The sequence below is a fragment of the Balaenoptera borealis genome (assembly GCF_965194805.1).
Source record: "Balaenoptera borealis genome assembly, chromosome: 1".
Lineage (NCBI taxonomy): Eukaryota > Metazoa > Chordata > Mammalia > Artiodactyla > Balaenopteridae > Balaenoptera > Balaenoptera borealis.
Window position 1 is genome coordinate 146,221,501 of NC_138860.1, and position 26,228 is coordinate 146,247,728.

A 26,228-nucleotide genomic window follows, 5' to 3' on the forward strand; every position below is an offset into this window, starting at 1 on the left:
TGAATAAATAGAGAAAAGGAAGATGGAGGAAGAGAATGTAGAAGTATAATTGACATCAACTTCAGTGAGATTTTAGTCATGTCCCTGTAACTTTTTCTACCCAGTGTGTTAGGTGGTAGACCAGTTGGCCAGGGACCCCAGCTAGAGGGCAATGATCAATAACTGGCTGAATGTACTGCATTCTCATTAGAAGGATCTTTTCCAGGGTCACTGTTATCTGGCACCCATCAAGGGGAGGCATAATGGAATGCAGGCACTGATTTAGGCAGAGTTGTTACCACCTTGAAAGATAGTGATGAGAATTCAAATTGACCTTGATCAATGGGAGGAGCAGTCCCTCCAAAACTGGATGAAGCTCTAGAGAAAGAAATGAATGACCTTGATTTAAAAAATGGGCAGGTGGGGGAGGAGGCATGATTGATGAGTCTCCAAGTCTACAGCAGAAATATTGCCCACTGCAGGCTGGACATAATGATAATGATTTCCCTTCCATTTGAACAATGTTTCAGAGCTGACCAATTGCAGAGCCCTATGAGATATGTTGTCTTATTGTCCCCACTTTACAGATGAGAGGACAGTTAACATTATAGAATTAATAACTGGAAAGCAGGGAATAATAAATATGGTAATAGTAACATCAACATAGTGCAGCAATAATAGGTACCATTTTTAAACTCTTACTATATGCCAGGCACTGGGCCACCTGATCACACAGATTGTTTCATTTCATATTCATAACAATCCTATGAAGTATAACTGTCATTGTCTCATTTAGGGAAACAGGAAACTGAGGCATGAAGAGGTTAATTTGCCTGAGGGTCACATGGTTGATAAGTGATGGAGATGAGATTTGAACCCAAGGAATCTAAATTAGAACCTTTTTCAGCAATTGATGCTTATCAAGTGCTCATTAGAGCCTGAGCATTACACTAAATATTTTCTGTGGATAAGTTCACTTATTCCTCACAATTACTCTATAAGTTAAATGCCATTAATACCTCCAGTTTAACAGGTGAGAAAATTTAGACTTAAAATGATTAAATAATCTGCTGGTAATCACACAGCTAATAAGTGACAGAACCCATATTTTCAAACACTAAGCTATCCTAATATCCTGCATTAAAGGGAAAACTATCTACTTAAACACTTATCATGCAAGATGTACTTGGAATTATTCTCAAACCCTTGTTATCATTCCTATTTGGGTCTTGAAAAAACTAAGGTTCAGAGAAATTAAGTACCCTGATCAAGGTCATGCAACTGCTAAATGGTAGAACCAAGATCCCCACCCAGATGTGTCTGACTCCAAAATCTGGATTCCTTGCTACCATCTGCCGGCAAATTCTTTCATTCCACAGACCTTGATCAAATGATATTTGCTACTTACAATCCCACCTAAAACTGTAAACCATAATAGTAACTACCGTTTAGACCGTGTTTTATTTATCACATGCTTTTTAGAGTTAGTTCTCATAAGAGCCTTTTGCAGTAGTTTATTATCCATACATTAGTTATGGGAAAACTGAGACTCAGAGATGCAAAGTTTTAGCTTTTAAATGGCAGGACCTACATGAAAAGCAAAGACATCTTTGTAAAAAGAACTCTTTTTACTACCACATTGCCTAATGGCTTTTATGGGGCCATGAAATGCTACTGGCTTCTCACCAGCAGAGCATCAATAGAAGTCATGTTTTGTAAGGTCTTTGCAGAGCCCTTTCAATATGGCCCCAAACTATAGAATCATGAACTTTTAGAGCCTTGAGGGCTATTAGTTTACTTTCTATTCCATGCATGGTTTCCATTACAGCATCCCTGGTGGAGGTATCTTATCAGATTTACTTAGATTCCTTAACTGATAAGAAACTCTATTTCATGTTGCATTTTGAGAGACAAAGGGCACAGAAGCTGAGCCAAATATGTCAGGACCTATCTACATGAGCCAAAAAAGGGGGTCTAGTTCATTATCTAGTAGAAGAGACAAATACAGACAATTACCATTAGTACAGTGTATGAATTAATATTATACATATATGTAAAATATATAGATAAAAAATATATATATATATTCTGGATTCTTCTCTTGCCTCCAGAATCCCTGCCATATTTCCAAATGCCTGGAGGCATCTCTCCCAGGAAGCTGGCCCTCCCAGGCAAACTCATCATGTTCTTCTTGCCCTAATGTGTGTGTGTGTGTGTGTGTTAGAAATATAATGTAGAAGGAAAATAATGTAATGTAATGTAATATAATGTAATGTAAATATAATGTAATGTAGAAGGAGTACACCTCACAATTCACACCCAGGCCATCTGCAAATTATCTAAACTCTGCTTTCAAAATATGTCCCTAATCGATCATATTCTTTCATCTCCATTCTTTATTCCCTACCTGGATGTCAACAAGAGCCTTCTAACTGTGCTCCCTGAGTCCACTCTCACCCCATCTAATCCGTGCTCTGTACAGTAGTGGAACGACCTGCTGACACAGAGATTAGACCATGGCACTGCCCTGCTGGTAACCCTGCAGTGGTTTCCCATTTCACTGCAGACACAGTCCATACTTCTTACCATGACCAGCAAGACGCTCTGCAGCTGCTTCCAACCTCAGCTCCCTCCATCCTCCCCTCACCCACAGCCTTTAGCCACACGTTGCTTATTTCAGTTCTCAAACATGGCAGGCTGTCCACTCTGCCCAGGACATCCTCCCTCTTTCTTGTCTTTGGAGTCTCCTTCTGAATATCTTTTGGACCTTATCCCAGTTAATCCCAGAGACTTTCCCAGATAATCCTAAACTAAGTGATTGTCTTCTCCTTCTCCTCCCACAGTTATTCTCTATTTCTACGACCTGTTCATTTTCTAGCCAGCTCTTATCACAATTTGCAATTTTATATGTATCTGTTCATTAGCTCACTCAACAGAAGTTATTAAGGCCAGGCACTGTTCTAGGAAATGAATATATAACAGTGAACAAAACATATGAGGCCCCTGCTTTCATGGAACATGCATACTAGGAGGAGGTTGACAATAAACAAATAAGCATGTGAGCGTGGTAATCACAGAATATATAGTGATGTTTTGAGAATTAAAATAGGGTGCTATAACAAAGAGGGACTTGCCACATGGTCAGAAAAGGCCTTTCTGAAAAGGGGGCATTTAAGTTGAGATCTGAATGATTAGAATACAGCTATGCAAACATCAGAGAGAAGGATAGCCCAGACAGAGAGAGTAGCTAGTACCAAGGCTGTAGGCTAAAATAAGCTTGCTATGTTAGAGTGTTAGCAGGATAACAATGATGACAACAACAAGAAAAGAAAAGAAAGAAAGGAAGGAAGGGAGGGAGGGAGGGAGGGAGGAAGGAAAGGAAAGGAAAGGAAAGAGAAAAAAGAGAAAGAAAAGAAAAAAAAGCCATCATATTCTAGCAGTGGCCAGATGAGAGATCATAGTTGTTTGGACCAGTTAGATGGTAATAGAGACGTGGACAGATGCCACATATGCTTTAGAAGTAAAGATGACAGGTCTCACTGATGAGGGGCAAGAAGTAAAGGAGGAACCAAGGATGACATCTGGATTTTTGGCTGTTTATTTAGTTTCCTTCACTAGATTGTGAGCTTTGCAAGAACAGGAACCATACTGATTTTTTTCACCTGGCACATGATACAAACTCAATTAACATGGTTGATGAATGCATGTCTGAACGAACAAAACTATGGAAGAATGTGCAGAGGAATATCAGGGCAGGTTTCACGGAGGTGGGGCTGCCCATACAAGTTCAAAAGAATGAGTTGAAATCTGTCAGGTTGGCAAGACAGGAAAGTGCTTTGGAGGCTGACAGCACAGCATGTGCAAAAGAAGGCAGGAAACATACATGAATAGAACAGTGTCACTGAAGTACTTGCCCTGTCCTAGGTAAATTATCAGCTCTGTAATAGGGCCAGACTCCAAAGCAGCCAGATGGTGAATGCACTATTCTCTTTGTCAGATCTTTATACAAAGACAAATAATAGGAGCTCCAAAGAAGGGATGAAGGAGAAAAAAAATCTAAATCCAAAAATTCAAGCCCAAATCCATACTGATTCCTGTAGAAGGTAGAAAGGTGTCAGCAGCAGCCCTTGAGGAAAGTCTAGGGTCCCACTGAAGTCTAACATCACCTCCCCAACATCCAAGACATCCCCTGATTTTTGATGGATGGTTTCATGCTCTCTTTGGGGGAGAAGCATTTTATCTAAAGAACACATTAGAAGAAAACAGCCTTGTGCATCCTCTGGGATGAACACATAGAGGATCTGAGGCAAACCCAAGGACAAAAGACTCCCCCAGAGCAAACCAGCCCGTGTGTTCACTTAAATCATTCCATTCCAAGCTCAGCTCTTTGAGGACATGAATGTATACTACACGGGGTATTTCTTAGAAACAAGCACTTGATAGAATATAAATATTGTTAAAGTCATTAGATCAAAGATACACAGAAAGAAAAAAGACATTGAAAAAGAGGAGAGAGAGAGGGGAAAGGGAGTGAGAGAGAGGATGAAAAAGCAGCAAAGAGAAAATTAGACAAACATCAAACATGGAGAGAGGGTGTGCATGATTCTATTTGTCAAAGGGAAAGAAGGTAGATGTTTTTGTTCTTTGTAGGTTAATATGTAAATGACATTCTGATTTATTAGCAGTCTCCAGCAGATGAGGTGATGATTAGCACATTTCCATATTTATAGAAAAGCAACACTAACCTTCCGGATTTATAGAAAATCAGCTCTTCCCAAATAGCAAATTGTGCTATTATCGACATATGGTTTTCTATAAACAGAGCTGAGGTAATTATCCCTGGGACAATTCGTTAGTGGGCTCCTTTTGAATATTAACCACATTGGAAGCCCATTTCTGCCTCACAGATTTTAAAGAGGAGGGGCTCGAGATACCCCAGGCAGTTAATTAGTAGTCCACCACCAAAGACAGAGCCCAAATGAAAGGGTCTACCACAGCCACGTGGTGGAAAGACCCCAGGTCCAGGGCTCTGACGCCAGCTTTCTGCAACCCTGGGCCAAGTAATTAACTTCCCTAAGGAGGCTCAGCATTTCTGGGGCTAAAACTAGAATTACACTAACCTCCAAATGTTGTTGAGAAAATTAAATGAGAATGTACGTAACAGTCCTGGAACTTAGTAAGTACTCAACAAATGTTAGCTCTTTTTTCTTCCTCGTGTTTTTGAATGACTCTAAAAAGATCCACTTGAATTAAGTTTTTCAAACTCTTTTTACACTGATCTCTCCTGAACTATTTATTTTGTATCATGACTCTGTGCATGTGTACATGTCTTTAACTGGCAAAATTTTCTTGAAGCGATAATTTATCTTCACTACCTACAACCCACTATGATATTTTTTATTCTGTTCTGTGTTGTTCAAAATGTTGGTGTTCCATACATTGATATCAAGACCTACTATTAGAGAGACACAGATGTAGAGAACAAATGTATGGACACCAAGGGGGGAAAGCAGGGGGGGTGGATGTGGTGCTGGGATGAATTGGGAGATTGGGACTGACATATATACACAATATGTATAAAATAGATAACTAATAAGAACCTGCTGTATAAAAAATAAATAAAATAAAATTCAAGAAAAAAAAAACCCGTAAAGTTCTCCCACTCAAAAAAAAAAAAAAAAAAGACCTACTGTTGGGTTTCAATCTGCAGTTTGTATTGTGCTACAAGATGTTAAGGACTGTATTTAGATTTACTCACCTTTGTATCCCTAGCACAAACACATAATAGATACTCAATAGATATTTGAATTATAAAAGAATGGATACATGAATAGATGGATGAGCTAATGAATGACCCTAGCCAGGAATCTAAGTGAATGCCCGCTTTCAAACTCCATGTCTTGTTTTGCCCGCTCACCCTGCGTTGAGTGCTAAAGAGGTAGAAAATTGTCAGACATGATGCTTGCTTTCAAGGATCTTGCTATCTAGATGAGGAGAGAAATATTAACATTTGGAAAATTGTTTTTAAAGACTAAGCAGTGTGGAATTGATATGAATGTGTTGAAGGAAGGAAGTGGCCAGCCTGGGATGGTGGAGTCAGGGAAACTTCTTGAAACTTGGAATTTGAACTTGGCTTTGAAATATGGATACAGCTCTCACCCTTCTACTCCGTCGTTGACTGGATCTGTGGTTCTCAAACTGTATTAAGCATCAGAAACACCTGGAGGGCTTGTCAAAACACACTGCTGGGCCCACTGTCAGAGTTTCTGATTTAGCAGGTTTGGGATGGGAGCCTGAGAATTTGCATTTCTAACACGTTCCCAGGTGACACTCATACTGTTTGTTGGAGTCCACGTGTTGAGAACCACTGTTCTAGCAGTTTGGAGTGAGACCATGAAGATTGTTGATGTCAATGTTAAGGAGTTTAGACTTTAGTCTAGTCACTCAGGATATTAAGCAAGGAGGTGATGTCATAAGATCTGTGAAGCAGAAGATCCTTCTGGTGGTGGTTGTTGAGAATGGATTGGAAGGGGTGAGACTTCCCCTAGAGACCATATAGGAGATGATGCAGTAATAAGTGAAAGATGGGAGCCCAGCCTACCATTGTAGGAGGGGATGCAGTAGAAGGGCTGTTGACAAGAGCTGCTCAGGAGAGAGAACTGAAGGGTCTTAGAGATCTACAGGGGTGAAGGGGAAGAAGGGATCTGGGATGACTCCAGGTTTCTGTCATCACTGACTGATTGGATGGCAGTTCCATTAACCAAGAATCTATATTTAAAATGTTTTAACATTTTAAATAGCAAAACCCCAGAGATCCTTTATTATTGAAGGGGTAACTATGGTGCAATAGAAAACACATGGTTCTGGAGAACCAGACAAGTCTGCGTTCAAATTCTGTTTGTAGTGCTTACTAGCAAGTCATTTCACCCTTTTGAACCTCAAGTCCCTGTAAATAATAATACTAATGCTACCTTATAGAGTTGTCACGGAGGCTAAATGAGATCATGCGTGGCTGATAGTCAGTGCCTAGAAAACTGCAAACCGTGTCTGGCGTACGCATCGAACACTGCGTGCATCAAGCATCTGTTCTACTTACCAGCTGTTTCCATTCTTTCTTTGTTAAGCACCAGGATATATTCATAAATGCCACCCATTGTTCCAGACGTTATGTAATGGGTGCCGTAGTCATCGATGAACTTGGCATACATGCCGTAATTGTACTGCTCTGGAAGCTCCATTAATGACTGCAGCATAATTTCATCCAACATGATGTTCTCCCTCCTCATCTTAAAATGAGCAGTCTGCACCTTTGTGAAAATTCTGATGAAGCCATATTTCTGCCAGTAACAACAACCGCCATTGAATGAAGGAAGAGAACAAAGAGAGTATACGTTTTACCACATGAGATCATGCAAAAGGGCAGCATTTAGTACCTGTGGGAAATATAAATATAGTCACATGTAACTGTATGACATAAATACATATAACAGAATATTATTACATTTTGCAAACATATATTAGACACCAGCCTGACTTCTTCTCCCATGTCTGCATCTCCGTTCCCACTGCCCCTGTCCGGGTCAAGTTCTCATCAACTTTCGCTGGGTTGGTTACTACAATGTGTTTCATTGTGCTCCTCACCTCTGTCCGGCCCCCAGTCCATTCTCACCTCCACATTTCTCCCTGCTCTAATTAAAGCACTGCATTATGCAACCTGCTACACAAGTATTAGGTATCCATTAAAAATTAGGCTTAGGAATATTTCGATGACATGAGGAAATGCCAATATCACTTAATTTATTAAACAAATACTTTTCAGTGCCTACAGTCACATGCATTATGCTAGGTGCAGAGGACATGATCGTGAATGAGATAGGCCCCTGCCCTCATGGAGATTACATTCTAGTGGTAATCTTGTACTGTTCGGTAATCAAGAAAAGCAGGATCCACAGGACCGGGGTGAGGTTGGATTGGTTTAAGAGGAAGGGGGTCCTGTATGAGCCTTACTTGCAGGGAATGTAAACCTTGATCCAAAGTGATAGTGAAAGTTGGAAGAAGCCACCTGCTTTTAGAAAAGTCCACATGAATCTGTGACAGTCAGATCTCAGAACAGTACTTTCCCTTCAGATCAGTAGCTTATTCATGGCAAAGCTCCAGAATGTAATTTATATATATATATATATATATATTTTTAAAATTTATTATTTATTTTTGGTTGCATTGGGTCTTTGTTGCTGTGCATGGGCTTTCTCTAGTTGCAGTGAGAGGGGATTACTCTTCGTTGAGGTGCGGGGCTTCTCATTGCGGTGGGTTCTCTTGTTGTGGAGCACGGGCTCTAGGCGTGCGGGCTTCAGTAGTTGTGGCACACAGGCTCAGTAGTTGTGGCTCGCGCGCTCTAGAGTGCAGGCTCAATAGTTGTGGCGCCCGGGCTTAGTTGCCCTGCGGCATGTGGGATCTTCCCAGACCAGGGCTCGAACCCATGACCCCTGCATTGGCAGGCGGGTTCCCAACCACTGCGCCACCAGGGAAGCCCTGTAATTTGTAGTTGTTGAGGAAGTGAATTTTGATAACTGTATTTTCATTATCCAAAATAATGTTTTGAGCCCTAACTAAATCCCCAGTTCTGGTATCAATGTCTCGAGGCTTTTGGTAAATTTCTGATCAATTCAGTGAATATTTCTCCAGCTCCTGATTACCTCTCCATCCTCATCACTCCCTCCTTTCCCTTCCCACCTGTGCTTCAGCCAGCGGAAGTCCTTTCAATCCCACATTTGTGTGAGGCAGTCTCTCATCTCCAGGCCTTTGCACATGCTGTTTCCCAGACCTAGAACAGCCTTCTGTTAACTTCTGCCCCGCTTCATCCAGACAACTGGTACTAGTCTTTAGATCTCAGTTTAGACAGACTTCCTAACTTCCTCAAGGATGCATTGTCTGACCTCTCAGGATAATAGGCAGTTAATGGTAAATGTTTGATGAGGAAATGAAAGATTCATTAAGCAGGCCAGCCCTCCAATCTATTTTGAAAAGCCGGGCTTGCTTTAGAATTCTTCCAAGTCTGGTTTAGAGGGCTTGGCTGTTTCTCTTTAAGACATGACCATTCTAAGTATTTCCCTCTGTGCTCCAGGTAACCATGAAAAAGGATGGGAAAGTGATAAGAGTGCTAGTCTTATCGTGCAATTTTATTCCCTTTGTGATGATTCTGTGTGGGAAAGCGTAAGAAGAAAAACAAACATGATTACTACTGATCAGACATGTCCAATTACACAAGCAAATGAAGGTTCAATTACTACTGTACTTTTCAATGCAGTTAAGGTAATACGTGTTCAGCATAGATTATGGAATACTGTGTGACACGGGCATTATGTTTTAATACCTTCTGATTATACTTGCTTAACTTATTCAAGAACGAACTGTCTCGTGACCCAGATACACCTGCAGTTGCAGTAAATGGGCTGCCTGCAGGGCTCACACCAATGGTCACTCCAGCCGACACAGACTTGTCATTTTTTACTTTAGAAAAAAGGTCATTTGCATCATCGTACAACTCGGAGGAGACTGTAGCATCTGCCAGGGCCTGAAAAGAATCACATAGATGTTAGCCTTGTGCACTAGCATTATATTCCAATTCATACTTAATATTTAAATCTTTGCTTTGTAAAATATCCAAAGTTTCAGATTATTATAAATAATTCTTTTAAAAGGCTATTCCAAATTGATACTAAAATACGGAAAATTCAGCAGTGCTTAGTATTTAGTGGTACTGCTAAAATATTTGTTTAAACACACACACACGATTCTGATAAAATGCTATATTGTTCTGAGCATGTATTTCTTTCCAGTGGGCTTATCCTTCTTGAACAGATGGTTGCTTGGCTCTGCAGTGGAGAGATACAGAAAGCCATGTCTAGGCGTGGACCTGGGAGGAAAGGGGCAAAGGCATGCAGGTGGTGATAGTTCTAAGCAGAGGTATGCTTAGGGACCACCCACAAGTGTTTGGTTATTTCATTCCAGGATTGCATTTCTCTGCTAGCTTGACCTGAGGCGTGGTCTCGTGAGCCAAGGAAATGAGGGTTAGGTGCCCATGAGAGGTTTGCTCTGTAATCACAAGAGCATGTGTTGAGATGGAGGCGCCATCAGTTTGGGTCCTGAGTGTCTGTGATGATGAGAGTTTCTTTTCCACCTTAGGAAGGATGAGTAGAATAAGTAGGGCATTGCTGCTTTAAAGCACTGAGATTTCAGAATCCTTTTTGCCACAGCATAACCTAGTCTATCTTGCCTGACACGTAGGCCCTAGACTGTCCTCCAGTTTAGAAAAATGGCATTGTCTATGTCTTCCAGCTCATAGACAGAGCCTGATGGCAGAGGTGGAAGTGGGGTGGGGAGAGCCAATTTCTTTTTTTTAAACTATAGTTGACTTACAATATTGTGTTAGTTTCAGGTATACAGTTTCAGATTCTTTTCTATTATAGGTTATTACAAAGTATTGAATATAGTTCCCTGTGCTATACAGTAAATTCTTTTTTTTTTTTTTAATTTATGTATTTATTTATTGATTTTTGGCTGTGTTGGGTCTTTGTTGCTGTGTGAGGGCTTTCTCCAGTTGTGGCAAGCGGAGGCCACTCTTCATCACGGTGCACGGGCCTCTCACTGTCACGGCCTCTCCCGTTGCGGAGCACAGGCTCCAGACGCACAGGCTCAGTAGCTGTGGCTCACGGGCCCAGTTGCTCCGCGGCATGTGGGATCCTCCCAGACCAGGGCTCGAACCCGTGTCCCCTGCATTGGCAGGCAGATTCTCAACCACTGCGCCACCAGGGAAGCCCAGTAAATTCTTGTTTATTTATTTTATATATAGTAGTGAGTATCTGTTAATCCCATACTCCTGATTTATCCCTCCCACTCCCCTTTCCCCTTCGGTAGCCCTAAGTTTGTTTTCTATGTCTGTGAGTCTGTTTCTGTTTTGTAAATAAGTTGATCGGTATTATTTTTTTAGATTCCACATATAAGTGATATCATATAGTATTTGTCTTTCTCTATGTGGCTTACTTCACTTAGTGTGATAATCTCCAGGTCCATCCATGTTGCTGCAAATGACAACATTTCATTCTTTTTTATGGCTGAGCAACATTCCTTTGTATATATACAACACATCTTCTTTATGATGGACATTTAGGTTGCTTCCATGTCTTGGCTATTGTGAATAGTGAGAGCCAATTTCTTAAAAACAGACTCAATAAGCCTGGCCTTATCTTCTGTCAGTATTTTTCTCCTGAGAAACTTGGGAGAGGGAGGATGTGACTAGATAATTGTTCAGAGTACTGGCATCCTATCATCTCTCTCTATAGATAGAATGTGGATGATTCACAGATAGAATTTGCATAATCTAGCCTCCCTTCTAAAAGATGTATAGCCAGGCTTAGTTCAGATAGATCTGGATTTAAGTCTTGTCTGTGCTTACCTACTGGGCCTGGCGCTTTATTCCTCTAAGTCTCTGGGGTTTTTAATATCTAAATTGGGCCAATAATAATATCTGACCCATCGTCTTATGATGAGGATTTGGTGGGAGAATTTGTGTGAAAGTAGAAGAGCTGACACATGGTAAGCCTCCAGTGAGGTTTGCTGTGTAGACGGCTTATCCAGAGGGTGAGGGGTGAAGAAATGAATGGTCAGGAGCAGGCTCTGGAGCTGGTTGTGAGCTACAGGGTGACCAGGAGAGCGCAGAATTTTAAAGATGGGGAGAATCTTAGGGATCATCAGCAGTTTGCAAGCACTTTTCAATAGTGGAACCCTTTCTTCCAACGAAATCACGGACAGAAAGTCAAGAGATGAAGGTCATCAGTGAGGACCTGCTCTTGGTGAAGCAGGAGCACAGGTCTCAGAACCCCCAGCCACCTCCTGTCCTGCCCCCACTTTACATCTTAGTAACCTGGGCCCACAGAGGGGCAGTGAGCTGCTCAAGGTCTGATACATGTCTATTCTGATAGAGTCAAAACCTGGAAATAGGTCTTCTGACAAGCAGCCTAGAAAATCGGGCCCTGAATCTATTTTATTGATTTAGGACTGGAGCCGAGATCTAGTAGGGGGTGGTCCCATTTACAGTATGCGGCTCACTGGCCCTGCCGTTGCCTCTTCAGCACTAAGCATGCGTGAGGGCAGGTGCAGTGGGACCTTCAGCCACCAGCAAACCCTACAGGAAATAAGATCTTCCAAAGCAAGGCATCTATCTCCACCGACAACTTCCCCTCCCTGCACCCACCCAGTGGCCTGTGAGCACCCCTGTTCAGACTTACTTCAAAGTGGTACTTCAGGAAATTGTAGGGTTTCCGGAAGTACTTCTCATCATCTCCATAGTAGAGACGCTCACAGGTGGAGTCGTACCGAAGCTCTCTCCATTCCCCGTTGTATACGGTCTCACACTGGCCCCCATAATACCTGACATCGTATACGCTCTGAGCTTCTTTCTGGGTCAGGAAATTATACCTAAATTGAAAAGGCAAGCAGCTTCTGGGAGAGAGCATTGGAAGAGCAGAGATAGCACAAAATATCCTCTGGACAATGATGTAGCTGGTGGGCTGAGCAGCATTGCTCAAACTGTGTTCTGTGGAACCCTAGATTTCCTTGAAGTACCTTAAGGGCCACTTTGGGCAACAATGGGAGACTGAGTGGACTGGGCCTGGGCCCCCAGGTTCCCTTAGACCAGATCAGCCAGACAACTCCATTCAGCATCTATAACAGTGCTCCCACATGGGAGGCACCTCTAAATATTTGTTGAGTAAATTGAAGAAGAATATGCATGATTATCAAGAGTCCAAGCACAGGAACCAGACAGTCTGGACCCGTTTCCTATCTCTGCCACAGCTAGCTGTGTGACCTTGGGCAGATCATTTAACCTCTCTGTGCCTCAGTTTAATCATTTGTAAAAAGCAGCTAATACTACTGCCCTCACAGAGTTAAACAATGAGTTAAAACAAGTAATGGAATCATAAGAGTACTTAGCATATATGAAGTGTTAAATAAATGTCACTGTTGTTTTTGTTAGTATGATTTCAGAAAAGGTTTTGCTGCTAAAAAATAGGTTTGAAATATTGGGTGTAGTTCACAGTGCTAAGCTGAGGATCTAATCCTCAGAAAGGCCATAGTGTAGAGGAGGCACAGTGTGGAGGTCAGGGAGATGCCTGCTTAATTTCCAGCTCTGTCATTTACTAGCTGTGTGACTTTGGACACATTCTAGAAACTTCCTGAAGCTCATTTTCCTCATTTGAAGAACAGACATAGTAAAACTACCTCTCCTGGTTTTTGTGAAGTCTAAATGAGAGTATCAGAGTAAAACAGAAGTACAGTTGATAGTAATACTTCTTTTCCCCTAGCCCAATACCTTTCCAGAAATATTTCCCATACTTCCCTCTCTGGGGTATTTCAAATCTGTCTGCCCAAGTTCTCTGTTTTAGGTCATGGATGGTTTAACCATATTTAGGTAAAAATCATGTGAAACAGGTGAAAGTCTGCTTTAATTTCATACAAAGAGAAAGTTAACTGAACAAAATCATTGAAAGTTGGCTAAGAGTTATAAGACCTAACAATCTAAGCCTCATATGTTGTGGATAATAAAGTGATTGTTTGTCTTTGCCTCTCAAACTCCTACTCAGCCTTTAAGACCCAACTCAGATGTTGCGTCCTCTGTATTGCCTTCTTTGATTATCCTGGACAGACAATTGTCCTTCCTCTGTTCCCATGGCATTCAGTGATCGCCTCTGGTATAGCATTTGTCATGTTCATTTATGTCCTCTGTGAAAGGGCACAAAGGCAGATGAGCAGGGGAAAAACTGTGAATAAAACCTACTTCAAAGGAATAAATGGAGAATTGTAGAGCACCTGGCATAGAGTAGAAATTCAATGTAAGTTCACTTCCTTCTTCTCTTCCTTTCTCCATCTCTTTCTTCACATTAGTGGAAGTGATGTAATAATAGCTATGATGAATTGAATACACACTATACCAGACATTTAGCATACATTAACTTTCAACCTCATGACAATTTTGCAAACGCAAAAATTGAAGCTCAGAAAAATTAAGTAACTTGCCTATAGTCATAGCTGGATTTTTTTCCTAGATTTTTTTTGACACTACAATCTGGGTTCTCAGTCTTTACCCTGCAGTTTCTATCTTTCCCCCTGTGGAACATGTTTCTGCCTGTAGCTGATAAATACAGGCCCTCTAATGGGCCAAAGAAAAACTCTAAAGAACAATAAGCCCTAAGATTGTAATGTAACCTCTAACCGTAAGTAAAGCCTATGTATATTTTTAAAATGTGATTGCGGAAGCCCCAGTGAAAATAAAGAGAGACATTCTACTTTTCGGAATTTAGAAATATTCACACACGGGTACAAAATTATGTATGTAAGAATGTTCATTGCAGCACTGTCTATAAGAGAAAAATGGAAAACAATCTAATTATCTTTCAATAGGAGGTAGTTAAATAAATTATATAGTTATACTATAGGAGAATTGGGAAATTTTATTTTATGTTTCACAAAGGGCCAGATAGTAAATACTTTAGGCCTTGTAGGCTACGTAGGTTTCTGTTGCAACTACTGAACTTTTCCACTGTAGGGCAGAAGCTGTGTTTCAATAAAACTTTATTTAAAAATAGACAGCAGGCTGAATTTGGTGTTCAGGCCATAGTCTGCTGACCCCTGTTAAGGAACACTATGCTGCCTAGAAAAAGACAATAGAAGATATGGGAGGAAAATCTTCAAAATATATTATTAAGTGAAAAAAACAAGTTATGGACAATATGTACAGTCTGATCACATTCATGTAAAATACACTTATGTCTATAATGCACAATACACCTGATAGGCATACTTTCCATACAGTGTATGTTGTCAATGCATTTTTACATGATTGAGAAATCATGTAACAGGGGTCAGCTCTACGGAGGGAAGAGAGAGAGGGTGAGTGGGTGGGACCAGGTGAGGGAAAGTGAAGGAAGAGTTTCAGTTTTTATCTCAAATAGACATTACTTCTGTAACAATAAATAAAAATTAAAAACTGGGAAATGCCTAAATTAGAAAAAATAAGATACCAGGAAAGGCCTCTGAGATCTTGAGATGAATGAGAAAACCACCATAATGTCAGCTGCTGGGGATGGAGGTGGGCCCATTCTACTGGTTTCAGTGTTAGGTGTGGCAAAGCACACGAATCAGCAAGTACATTTGAAATCTCCTGATTGAATCATATGAGAGCAGGGTCATGGTCTGTGATATTTTTGTCAATAACGAGGGAATTGTTTTTCAAGTCAAAACCTCAATATTTCATGCTTGTACTCTGTTTATCCCACAGTCACTTTCAAAATCAACAAGAATCCCCTTTTATTGGTGTTAGAGGCTGAAATATGTTCTTCCAATATTTGTATGTTGAAGTCCTGACTCCCAAAACCTCAGAATTTGACTGTGTTTTGGTGATAGGATGCTTAAAGAGGTAATTAAGTTAAAATGAAGTTATTAGGGAGGGCCCTAATCCAGTAGGACTGGTATCCTTCTAAGAAGAGGAAGTTAGGACACAGCCATGTACAGTGGGAAGACCATGTGACCACAAAGGGAGAAGACAGCCATTCACAAGCCAAGGAGAGAGACCTCAGAAAAAGCAATCCTGCTGAGACCCGCATCTGAGACTTCTAGCCTCCTGAGAAAATAAATTTCTATTGCTTAAGCCACCTAGTTTGTGGTACTTTGTTATGGCAGTCCAAGAAAACTAATATTATTGGTCTAAAAGAAACAGGAATTTGATCATCTTTTCATACGTGTGTGTCTACATGCATTTACAGGATTCTGTCCTATCTTGTAGGTGGGCTGTGATCGGAAGGTAATTAAACCACAGTGAATGAGAGCTGCATTTCACAGCACCCACACCTGACCCAGAGTGGGCTGCCATGTGGCTGGGTCACTGTGTGATGAGTACTGTCTCTCTCTGTTTCCTCATCTGTAAAGGGCCAGCTGGTCATGTTGATTTGTTTCACTGCAATCAATACTCAGTGAGAGGCTGTTCTGGGGAAAGCTCTGACATAAGGGCTGAGGAGATGAAAAAGATGAATCAGAGCAGCCTCGGCCCTCAAAGAGTTTATACTCAAGTTAGGGGACAAGGCCCAAAGCAAAGTGTCAGGGAACTGACAATACCATGTGTCACTATGAGTGTGGCCCTGTGCTGGGTGCTGGAGAAGCAGAAGATGACGAGGACCCCTTAGCCTGGGGAACAGATGTCTCTGCCCTGTTGGATAAGTCCTGGGAGAGTAGGACACACAGGGACGCTGGGAACAGTAGGAGGGGACTAAGCCAGCCTAGACAGTGTTGAGAGGAGGGGAGGGGGTGTCAAAAAGACCAGCTAGAGGAGGTGATGCCTAGGTGTCTTAGCTGGGCTGTCATAGCAAAGTACTATATCCAATACAATACCCAAGTCTGGATGACTCAAAGAATAGACATTTATGTTCTCTCAGTTCTGGAGGCTAGAAGTCTAAGAGAAAGGTGCCATCAGGGTTGGTTTCTGGTGAGGCCTCTCTTCCTGGGTTGCAGATGGCCACCTTCTCGCCATAGCCTCACATGGCCCCTTCTCTGTGCACATGATGAGAGATGAGAGAGAGCTCTCTGGTGTCTCTTCCTCTTCTTATAAGGACACCAGTCCTATTGGATTAGGGCCCCACCCTTATGAGCTCATTTGACATTAATTACCTTTGTAAAGGCCCTATCTCTAAATACAATCATATTGGGGGTTAGGGCTTCAACATACAAGTTTTAGGGGGATACAATTCAGGGCACAACACTAGGTAAAAAGTTAACCAGTTAGGAATACAGGGAAGGACATTCCAGAAAGAAGGAACTAACTTTATGAAGTCAGAAGAAAAGAGTATGATGTGTGCAAGGGACTAAACATGAACATATGGTGCACAATGAAGTAAAGTTAGAATCGAGACTGATTAGATCTCAACAGATAAAGAAACTGGCCTGAGAGGTATAAGCCAGCAATGGCAAAGTGGAGATTCAAGCCCCACCCCATCTCACCCTAAAGCCTTGGTTATATCAGCAACCACAGTGCAAAGCAGAGTAAGAACAGGGCTACTGGAAAGTGCACTTGGGCCAGAGAAGTGCTGTCTTTTGGGGATATTGGAAGCCTTTATGGAAGGTGTAGCTTCTTTAAAAGGGTCTTGGAAATGGAATTGGGGCAAGAGGAATGAGCAGTAGAGCAGGAAAGGGTGAAAGGAGGACCCTTGGGCAGAGACATAAAGGGGAAAACATGAGCTATGTCCTGTAATATTCATATGTTGAAACGCTAACCCCTCATGTGGTGGTATTTGGAGGGAGACCTTTGGGAGGCGCTTAGGTCATGAGAGTGGAGCCCTCAAGAATGGCATCAGTGCTCTTATCAAGGAGACCCCACAGAGCTCCCTAGCCCCTTCCACCATGTGAGGGCACAACGAGAAGTCTGCGGCCTGAAAGAACACCCTCACCTGACCAGGCTAACAGCCTGATCTCAGACTACCAGCCTCAGAACTGTGAGAAATACATTTCTGTTGTTGATAAGCCCCCCAGTGTGTGGTATTTTGTTAGAGCAGCCCAGATGGACTAAGACACTTAGAGGGTTGGTGAGGACGGCCTCACAGGATCACTCCATAGAGATTCCCCCCAAAGACCCTCTTCTTTCCCTGAAACTAATACTCGTGATTGGAGAGAAATCATGCCCTGCCCCCCACAGTCAGCCGGCAGCGACTCACCCCGAGGTCACCCTCTCTGATCCTGGAATCGGGTCATACTGGCTGCAGTCATCTTCCAGGACCCTGACGTCTTCACAGTTGTCCTCATCAGAGCCATCCAGGCAGTCCTTGTCTCCATTACACACCAGGTGGCGTTTCAGGCAGCGACCTGAGGAGAGGCCGTGGATGCTTCTAGAGTGTCCGGGACTCCTCCCCCTCCCTCACGACCTGCATCCATAGTCACCAAGTCCGTTCCACCTCTGAAATAGCCCTTCGATCTTCCCAGTCCTGTTCCATCCTCCTTCCATCCTCACTGCCTCTGCCCTCCCTCCAGCCTCCATGTCTCTCACCTGTAGCCCCCCAGCTCAGACCCTGCCCCAGGCTTGCTCTTTCTAATTCAGTCTCCACATTGCAGCCCCAGGGATCTTTCTAAAATTCCAGTCTGGCCATGTCATCCCTTGCTCTGCATCCTTGAGGACTTCCCCATTCCTCTGCTTCCAAATGTCACTGTCTGGCCCCCGGTAACCTACCTGGCCCATCCCCTGCCTCTCTTCCCAAAGCCCTTTTCTGGGCTGATTGTGAGTCCCTAAATCTCTGCGTTTTTGCACATTCTGTCTCCTAGCAAACTCTTTTTCATTTGCTAAGTCTCAGCTCAAGTACCATTTTGAATCCTGCCCTGACTGCCCAAAGCAGATTTAGGCACCCCCTGCCAGAGTCCGTACATTGGACCCTGTACATACACCCATTACACTGGCTATCACAGGACATTGTCATTGATTCCTTATAGGTCTGTCTCCCAAAGACACTAGGAGTACTCTGAGATCAGGCACAAGAACTTTTCACCTCTGCATCACCAGCAGGTAGCACGCTGTCTGGCCATCATATGCACCCAATCAGCATTTACTCAATGAATGGATGGATGAGTGAATTGTACCTTTTCCAAATCAACGGGTGTTCCAATAAAGTTGCCTCAAATTTACTAGGGCTGCTGACTTGGCTTAAAATTCAGCTTCCTGGGTCCCATCCCAAACCCCAGAACAGCAACTTCTAGGGGAAGGGCTCAGGAGCCTGCATTCTGACAAACTCCCGGAGAACTGTTTTGTGTATTAAGTTTGACAGGCACAGCTGTTATCCTTCTGAGATGCTACTCACCTGTCTCCTTACACTGGAAATCCTGTCCACACTGTGCTTGCTTCACACAAACTGTGGGACTGTGACAGCTGGCTTGGTCCCAGACAGTCCCACTGCAGATGGTTCCCCCGAACTTGTTTGGCTGCAGGAGGCTCCGGTATCTGTACTAAATCAGATTTGGAACCAGACGCATTCATTGTCTATCAATCAACTGAAATTGGTGCAGGCAGGTCTCAGCTTAACATAAGGAATGACTGTCTAATGATTGAGAGCTGCCTGCAAAGCTGTCTTTTGCGGGGATGAGTGATCATAAATGGCGGTGTTCAACCAGAGGTGGCACTGTCACCAGCTGGAATATTGAGTAGGGCCTCCAAGCATCAAATGAGAGGTTTGGACTAGTTATTTCTAGGGTCTTCCTACTTGCTGGGAAGGACCTCTGTCTCCCCCTTCTGAAGCCAGTTTGTACCTATTCATCTTTCAAGACTCACGGTTTACCTCCTCGGGAACAAACTTCCCAAACTAAGTGATATATTCTCAGTTCCCTATGTACCCTCTCTCCTAGCACTTGTCATATAAGGTTGTGATTGATTGTCCACTTCTTTGTTTACCTTTCTCACTAGTTTAGGAACAATTTGCACATAGGGTTAGGGTCAGCAAAGGGAGGGCCACGTCTTATTTGGCTTCATATACTTGGCACTTGATCTATGGTCAGTTACATGGTAGTCACCTTTAAAAAGAGGTTTATCACTTTTCCTTTGAAGAATTTCTTCTGGTCCTGGCATTTCCTCTTTCCTTGTGGCATGTCTCATATGGTTCAGGTGGGGGTGACGTCACCCCCTCAGTCACAGGACGTGTGGATGTGAACGAGGCAGGGCAACCAGAGTACCAATCATCTGCCAAGTTGCAATGATTGGTTCATGACTCAACCTTATGGCAATCAAAGTCCTCTCTGGGAAGTTTCTTTCAGAACTATTGGAAAAGATAGTTTCTTTTTAGCTGAAGTTGCTGGGAATTGTGGGTATCAAGTGGCCATCTTGCCTACTATAGAAAGAGCCCATCCAACAAGTAGAGAGACAAAAAGAGCTCTGAAGACATCATCTGAGGCCCTGTGTCCAGCTCTGACTGCAGATGAATAAATACTTATTGAAGGAAGGAGAGAAAATAAAAATAGATACCAGTCTTGGGCTCAATGTTTTTATGACACTGTCTTCTCTAGGGTGTACAGTGTTAGATACTAGTTGTATCAGGAAGAAGCTGAACAGTAAGATATTCCAAGAAATTGAAGTTCCATCCCTGTCTTTAAGAAGCTTAGAGATGGTTGAGGAGATAAAAAATATAACAAAACATGCTGTATGAAGAGCTTCACACAGAGTGTCAATCAGCACCATATTTTCTGCCGTCTCTTAGCCCACAGGCCCTAGCTTCAAAACTGTGAATAAGTAAATAGGAAGGCAATGATTTGAGAAGTAAGAGAATTGAGTTCCTGACCTGAATCTATTTATTACTTGCTGTGTAAAGTTATCAGTGCCTGACACTTTCTGCCTCAGTTTCCAAATCTATAAAATGAGGTGGTTGACTTAGTTGACCTCACTAATCACAATTACTAATGATTCCTTCACCTGTGTCCTATCATTGAAAGAGCACAGGCATGAGATTAGACCGACTTAGGTCCAAATCCTGGATTCACTTACCTACTGCCCATGAGCAAGTCACTTATCTTTTCTGAGTGACCATTGTCTAGTATGTAAAATGGGTGTGATGGCACCTTACCTCGAAAGGGTTTCGTGAGAACTAAGCGAGAGAAGGTCTGAGGAGACACCTAGCCCTGTGCCTGGCATATCATTGGTGCTCAATAAATGGAAGTGGTTTCCACATCATTATCATTATCAATGCAGCCTTTTCCAGATGCTTCCAGGGGTGAGTGTGAAGCAGTGAGGCTTCCCTTCCCTTTCCTCTTGCCCACTTCTGCCTACTTAACTGCTCCTTAGCAAAGAGGCAGAGGTAGCAAAAAGAAGTGAGGATCCGACCTGCCCATTTGCCTTCCCTGACTTTCAGTTAATAACAGCAATAAAAGATTTGTAAACTAGGTGAGAAGAGATTATAATTAGCGGTCAATGTGGGAATAGGAGGATATCTTCATTTTCTACCCACGCTCTTGCCCCACAATGCAGTAAATAAAAGAGAGCTCATCATACAAATGTATAGCCAATTCTCTTTCTCAACCTTGAAAACATTCATCAGTTATAAGACCTGAAGTTACCATCATGGTGATGATGGTGATGGTAGCTACCAGTTATTGAGTGCTTACTATTGCCCAAACCCTTTACATTCTTTATGTCAGTTAATCCTCACAAGTCTAGGGGGTTAAGTACTATTAATGATCTCATTTTAAGCTGGGTTAGAATTTCAGTTCTGCCACTTACGGTGTATGTGTCACTGGGTAAATTACTTAACGTCTCTGACCCTCGGTTTCCTCATCTGTAAGATGAGAGAGATAAGAGTGTTCTGAAGATTAGTGATAACACAGGTAAAGACATCAGCATTCTGCCTGGTTCTGGTATGCACTTAGTAATAATAGTTATCAACATTGGCTTCATCCTCGTAGCCAGCTGTTGGGCTACTCTGGAAGGATTATGACTGAGTGGGAATTGGATTAGGTGACCTCTAATATCACTTACTACTCTCCATATAGCTCCGGGAGGGGCAGGAGAGGCATATAGCTCAGGTTCACGGGCATTTTGGAATCAGACTGACCAAGTTTTAAATCGAGGCTCTGCCGCATTCTTACTGGGCAAACTAAGCAAAGGGATTGAGTGGTGTCTGTCACCTACTGTTGGCTGTGAAAATCAAATAAGAAGATGATTTATTTAAAGCATTAGCACACAGTTCTTGGTACACAGAAATTATTTAATAATGGCGACTATATATAGTCATTATCATCCTTCCTGTGGTTTCTGTACTTGGAATGATGGTGCAGACATGAGGTTCATCCCCACCCGCTCCTTATTTTCTAGGTTGTTATCAAATAATGAAGACATTGTGTTGCAGAAAGGTTGGTAAGGATACTTCCCTAGGGCCTTCTCCGTGCCATTGCCCGTGGTTGGTATCATTAAGACGTAATTTTCTTTTCTAGCTAGTAGGAAATATTTCTTTCCAGAAATGCACGTCCTTGATTGGGTGATTTTGAGAGGAAGAAAAATATTAATAGAAAGAAACTCAGATGGTCTTTCAGTTAAAAAATTAACAGCATTTAATTATTTTAAGGATTACTTTAAAGACGCATGTCTTTTTGAGTCCCTAAGAAAGTAATAAATGTTGATTTAAACTGTAAGTCATTCACCTGTGCTATCTGCCATCTAAACTGCAGCACAAGAGAAAAATATAGCTTTAGGATGCTGTTTAAATGTATAATAGGTTGACTAAAGGCCATGCAAAGAAATTAAGTCCTAATCCTTGAAAGCTGTAAATGTTATCTTATTCGGAAAAAGGATCTTTGCAGACACCATTGATTTGGAGAAATTACTCTGGATTATCCAGAAGGACCCTAAATGCCATCACAGTGTCCTTACAAGAGGAAAGCAGAGGGAGATTTCACATAGACGCATAAAGGAGACACACAGAAGGGAAGGGGTGATGCAGACAGGAGCAGAGATTGGAGCAAGGTAGCCACTAAAAGCTGGAAGGAGCAAAGAACGGCTTCTCCCTTAGAGCTTCCAGAGAGAGCCTGGCCCTGCTGATGCCTTGATTGCAGACTTCTGGTCTCCAGAACTCTGAGAGAATACATTTCTGTTGTTCTGAGCCAACCAGTTTTTGGCATTTGTTACAGCAGGCTCAGAAAACTAATCCAGGATGTCAAAGCAGAATGAGAATTGGAGGCCAGATATTTTTAAACTGGGACATCTAAGATTCTTTGGCATATCCTAGAGATGGGAGAGGCAAAATCATAAATTTTAGCCTTCAAAGTTGAATAAACTAGCTCCAAATGGTGTTTCTGCCAGTGTCATCAAAACTTCATGGGGCACTTTTGCATCTAACCGAGGAGGGGGGTCTGGAGGCAGGAGGACTGTCAGTAAGCTCTGCAAGAGTATCACTCAGGTGAGAGAAGAGCAGGGCTTGATTCAAGGCAGTGGGAGTGGGGCTGGAGAGGAGGGCACAGATAGGAAGTATAGAAACAGCTCACATTTATTGAACACTTACTTTGTGCCAGATGCCATGAAAAGCACTTTCTTTGCATGCATTACTCATTTAACGCTCTCAATAACTCTATGGTGTAAGTACTGTTTCTACTCCCATTTATAGATTAGGAATCAGAGGCACAGAGAAGGTAAAAATTATGTCCAAAGTAACACAGCAAATAAGGTGCAAGCCAGAATCTAAGCTGCAGAGTCGAAGCTAAAAAACAGGCTTGACAGCAATAGGCTAATAGACAAGGTTCGGGCAGTGGTGTACCACATCTGGGCTGCACCCACCCTGGGTGCATCCAGCGAAGGCATGTGTCGTCTGCAGAGATTTTAAAATACTAAGAAGACAGAATAGAAGTTAGTCTTCTTTCTATTGTCACCATGACCCAGTGATTCTGAACAAAGACAGAATTGTAATACTCCTCCCTGACAGAGACAAGTGCTCTCAACATCCCCCTTATGCCACTGAGTTTAGCGATCATCTTGGACCAATTAAAACCACTTAGATGGGCAAGATAGATACACATCTGTTCATTGGGCATGTCAGCCTTTTCGGTGCATGAAAGTGAAATACTCAGGAACACCCTGTGTGACATGCTTTGGTTTATCTCAGTTCCTCATAAGTCATGGACAGCTTGGCATTTTGTTCCTAAGCCATTGGTCTCTCCAGATGACCCTCATTAGAAGGTAATACATAGGCCAGGACCCAGAGAGGCCAGTGGGGATCAGTGTGCCCATGTCCGGAGCGCCACTTTTCTAAGTGGCATCTAAGCCATAACATAACACATCTTTTGCAGCCTCATCCAAACGCCTTACAAACAAAATCAGAAGAGGCAGAAATAAGTTCCACCAGCCACGTGCGTATGGCTTCTGAATACCCTTTTCTCCCCAGACCTCTAGATTTATAGACGAGACTGCTTATCTCCATTTGAATGCCTAGTACACAATTTAAATGTTTAATGCTCCAAAATTGGTCATAAATGTCTCACCTTTTTCTCCTGGCATGGAAAGCAATCTGTCCACTCTCCCCAGTTGCCCAGCTGGCAGGAAACAGCTGTGGGAGTAGAACTCTGAACAGCCCGACTGACTCTCCTAAAAAGAGAAGAGACCCCTTGCTTCAATTTTTAAATTTTTTATCATGATCATTTTAATTTTTGTAATTATAAATTCAAAAAGGTCTTTTAACATGACAGTATCTTAATAATATGAAAACAGGTGTTGAATTTTTCTCCAGCTTTATTGAGGCAAAATTGACAACAATCGTATGGTATATTTAGGATGACCAACGTGATGGTTTGACATACATATACATTGTGACATGATTATCACAACCAAGGGAAACACATCCATCACCTCCCATAGTTGCCTTTTTTTTTTCTTTCTTTTTTTTTTTTTTGGTGTGGTAAAAATACTTCAGATCTACTCTCCTAGCAAATTCCAAGTGTACAATACAGTATTACTAACTATAGTCACTATGCTGTGCATTAGAACCCCAGAACTTTTTCAGCTTATGACAGAAAGTTTATATCCTATGACCAACCTCTCCCCATGTTCCCGACCCCCCAAGCCCCTTGTAACCACTATTCTACTCTCTGGCTTTATAAGTTAGACTTTTTTTAGATTCCACATATAAGTGAGATGATGCAGTATTGTCTTTTTCTGTCTGGCTTATTTCACTTAGCATAATGTCCTCCAGGTTCATTAATGTTGTCACAGATGGAAGGATTTTCTTCTTTTTTTATGGCTGAATAGATGGTTAATTTTTTAACTTATAAAGGTTACCCCTTGATTTGGGCATCTGGGCACCTGTAGCTGTAGAACATGAAGCAATATCACAATGTATATTCCCTTAGCCTTAAAGTTATCTGGGAGTGGGAGTGGGGATGGAGCAGGGAAAGGAGAGGAATGTCCATAAATACAGTTATTCTTACTTGGAACACTGGGCTGTAAGGGTACTTCTAATACTAGAATGATTCTATCTTCCTTCTTAAGAATTGCATGTGCTGTTTTTAAAACACAAGTTATATGGCCTAATGCTCTTTTCTTCCCCAATACTTTATTGTGGTAAAATACATGTAATATAAAATTTACATTTTACCATAACCATTTTGAAGCTTACAGTTCAGTGGCATTAAGTACATTCATATTGTTGTGCAACCATCACCAGTTTCCATCTCCAGAACTCTTTTCCTTTCCCTGCATCAATTTTGAGATGTAAAATTTAAGCAACAACAACAAAAGAGTTGTGCACGTTTTCCCTCCGATCATTTCCAGTTTTAAGAAATGAAGAATAAAAATTTATTGTGCCTCTACTGTATGCAGGGGTGATGCTGTAGTACTTCAGAACTCATGCTAATTATGCTGTGAACTGCTCCACGTGATGAATGATCCCCGCTATGCTGAAACCCCAAACAGGAAGCTCTAGGATCATCAGGAAAGTGATGTTCACCTTTATCACTGGTTCTCAGACTTTGGTCCCAGGAACATTTTATACTCTAACATACTATGGAGGGCTCTGAAGAGCTTTTGTTTAACAGGACTGGGTCGATCGGTAGTCACAGAATCCAAACATCAAAACTGAGAAATTTCGAAATACTTATTTATCCATTTAACATTACAATAAAACCGTTACATGTTACCATATATGTTTATTTAAAAATCCATTTCCAAGAAACATAATTATTGAAAAGAGTGTTACTGTTTTATGTTTTTGCAAATCTCTTTTGTTGTCTGGTTTAGTAGAAAGCAGATAGATTCTCATTTCTGCTTCTTCATTCAATATGTTGCTTTATGTTGCTTTGGTTGAAATCTATGAAGAAACTCCAGCCTCATACAGTTATGTAGTTGAAAAAAATTATGTAGTTGAGGAGTGTTTTAATAGTCTTCTCAGATAATTGTGGATGTTCTTTGATGCTACACCAAATCTTGAAAAGCAGTCATTTCTTAAATGTTAGTTGCACTTGGAACCTGAAAGCCTATCAATGAATTTTTTATACTCTGTTGCATTAAAACCCATTGATCTATGTATCCTTTAAATGTATCTGGTACCCATACATGATTTTTATAACATCAGACATTGGAAATTTAGAAAACAATGGTACTCTGAGTGTACATATCTTAAAAATAATCACACATTTCACTGTAACATATTAATAAGTCAAATTTATTAATATTAACAGTGATCTCAAGCTCGTGGTAG

At 41.8% G+C, this 26,228-nt stretch overlaps 1 protein-coding gene across 1 annotated transcript in view; it reads right to left on the reverse strand.

Annotated features, from left to right (window-relative positions):
- C8A (complement C8 alpha chain) overlaps window positions 1-26,228 on the reverse strand; it is a 65,770-nt gene that overhangs the window by 22,146 nt on the left and 17,396 nt on the right. Inside the window, exons 2-7 of the mRNA XM_082357600.1 lie at window positions 24,019-24,121; window positions 18,870-19,014; window positions 17,739-17,886; window positions 12,267-12,456; window positions 9,353-9,553; window positions 7,076-7,316 (exon numbers count right to left, since the gene is read on the reverse strand). Coding sequence (XP_082213726.1) covers window positions 7,076-7,316; window positions 9,353-9,553; window positions 12,267-12,456; window positions 17,739-17,886; window positions 18,870-19,014; window positions 24,019-24,121 — 1,028 coding nt within the window. The remainder of the gene's footprint in view (window positions 1-7,075; window positions 7,317-9,352; window positions 9,554-12,266; window positions 12,457-17,738; window positions 17,887-18,869; window positions 19,015-24,018; window positions 24,122-26,228) is intronic.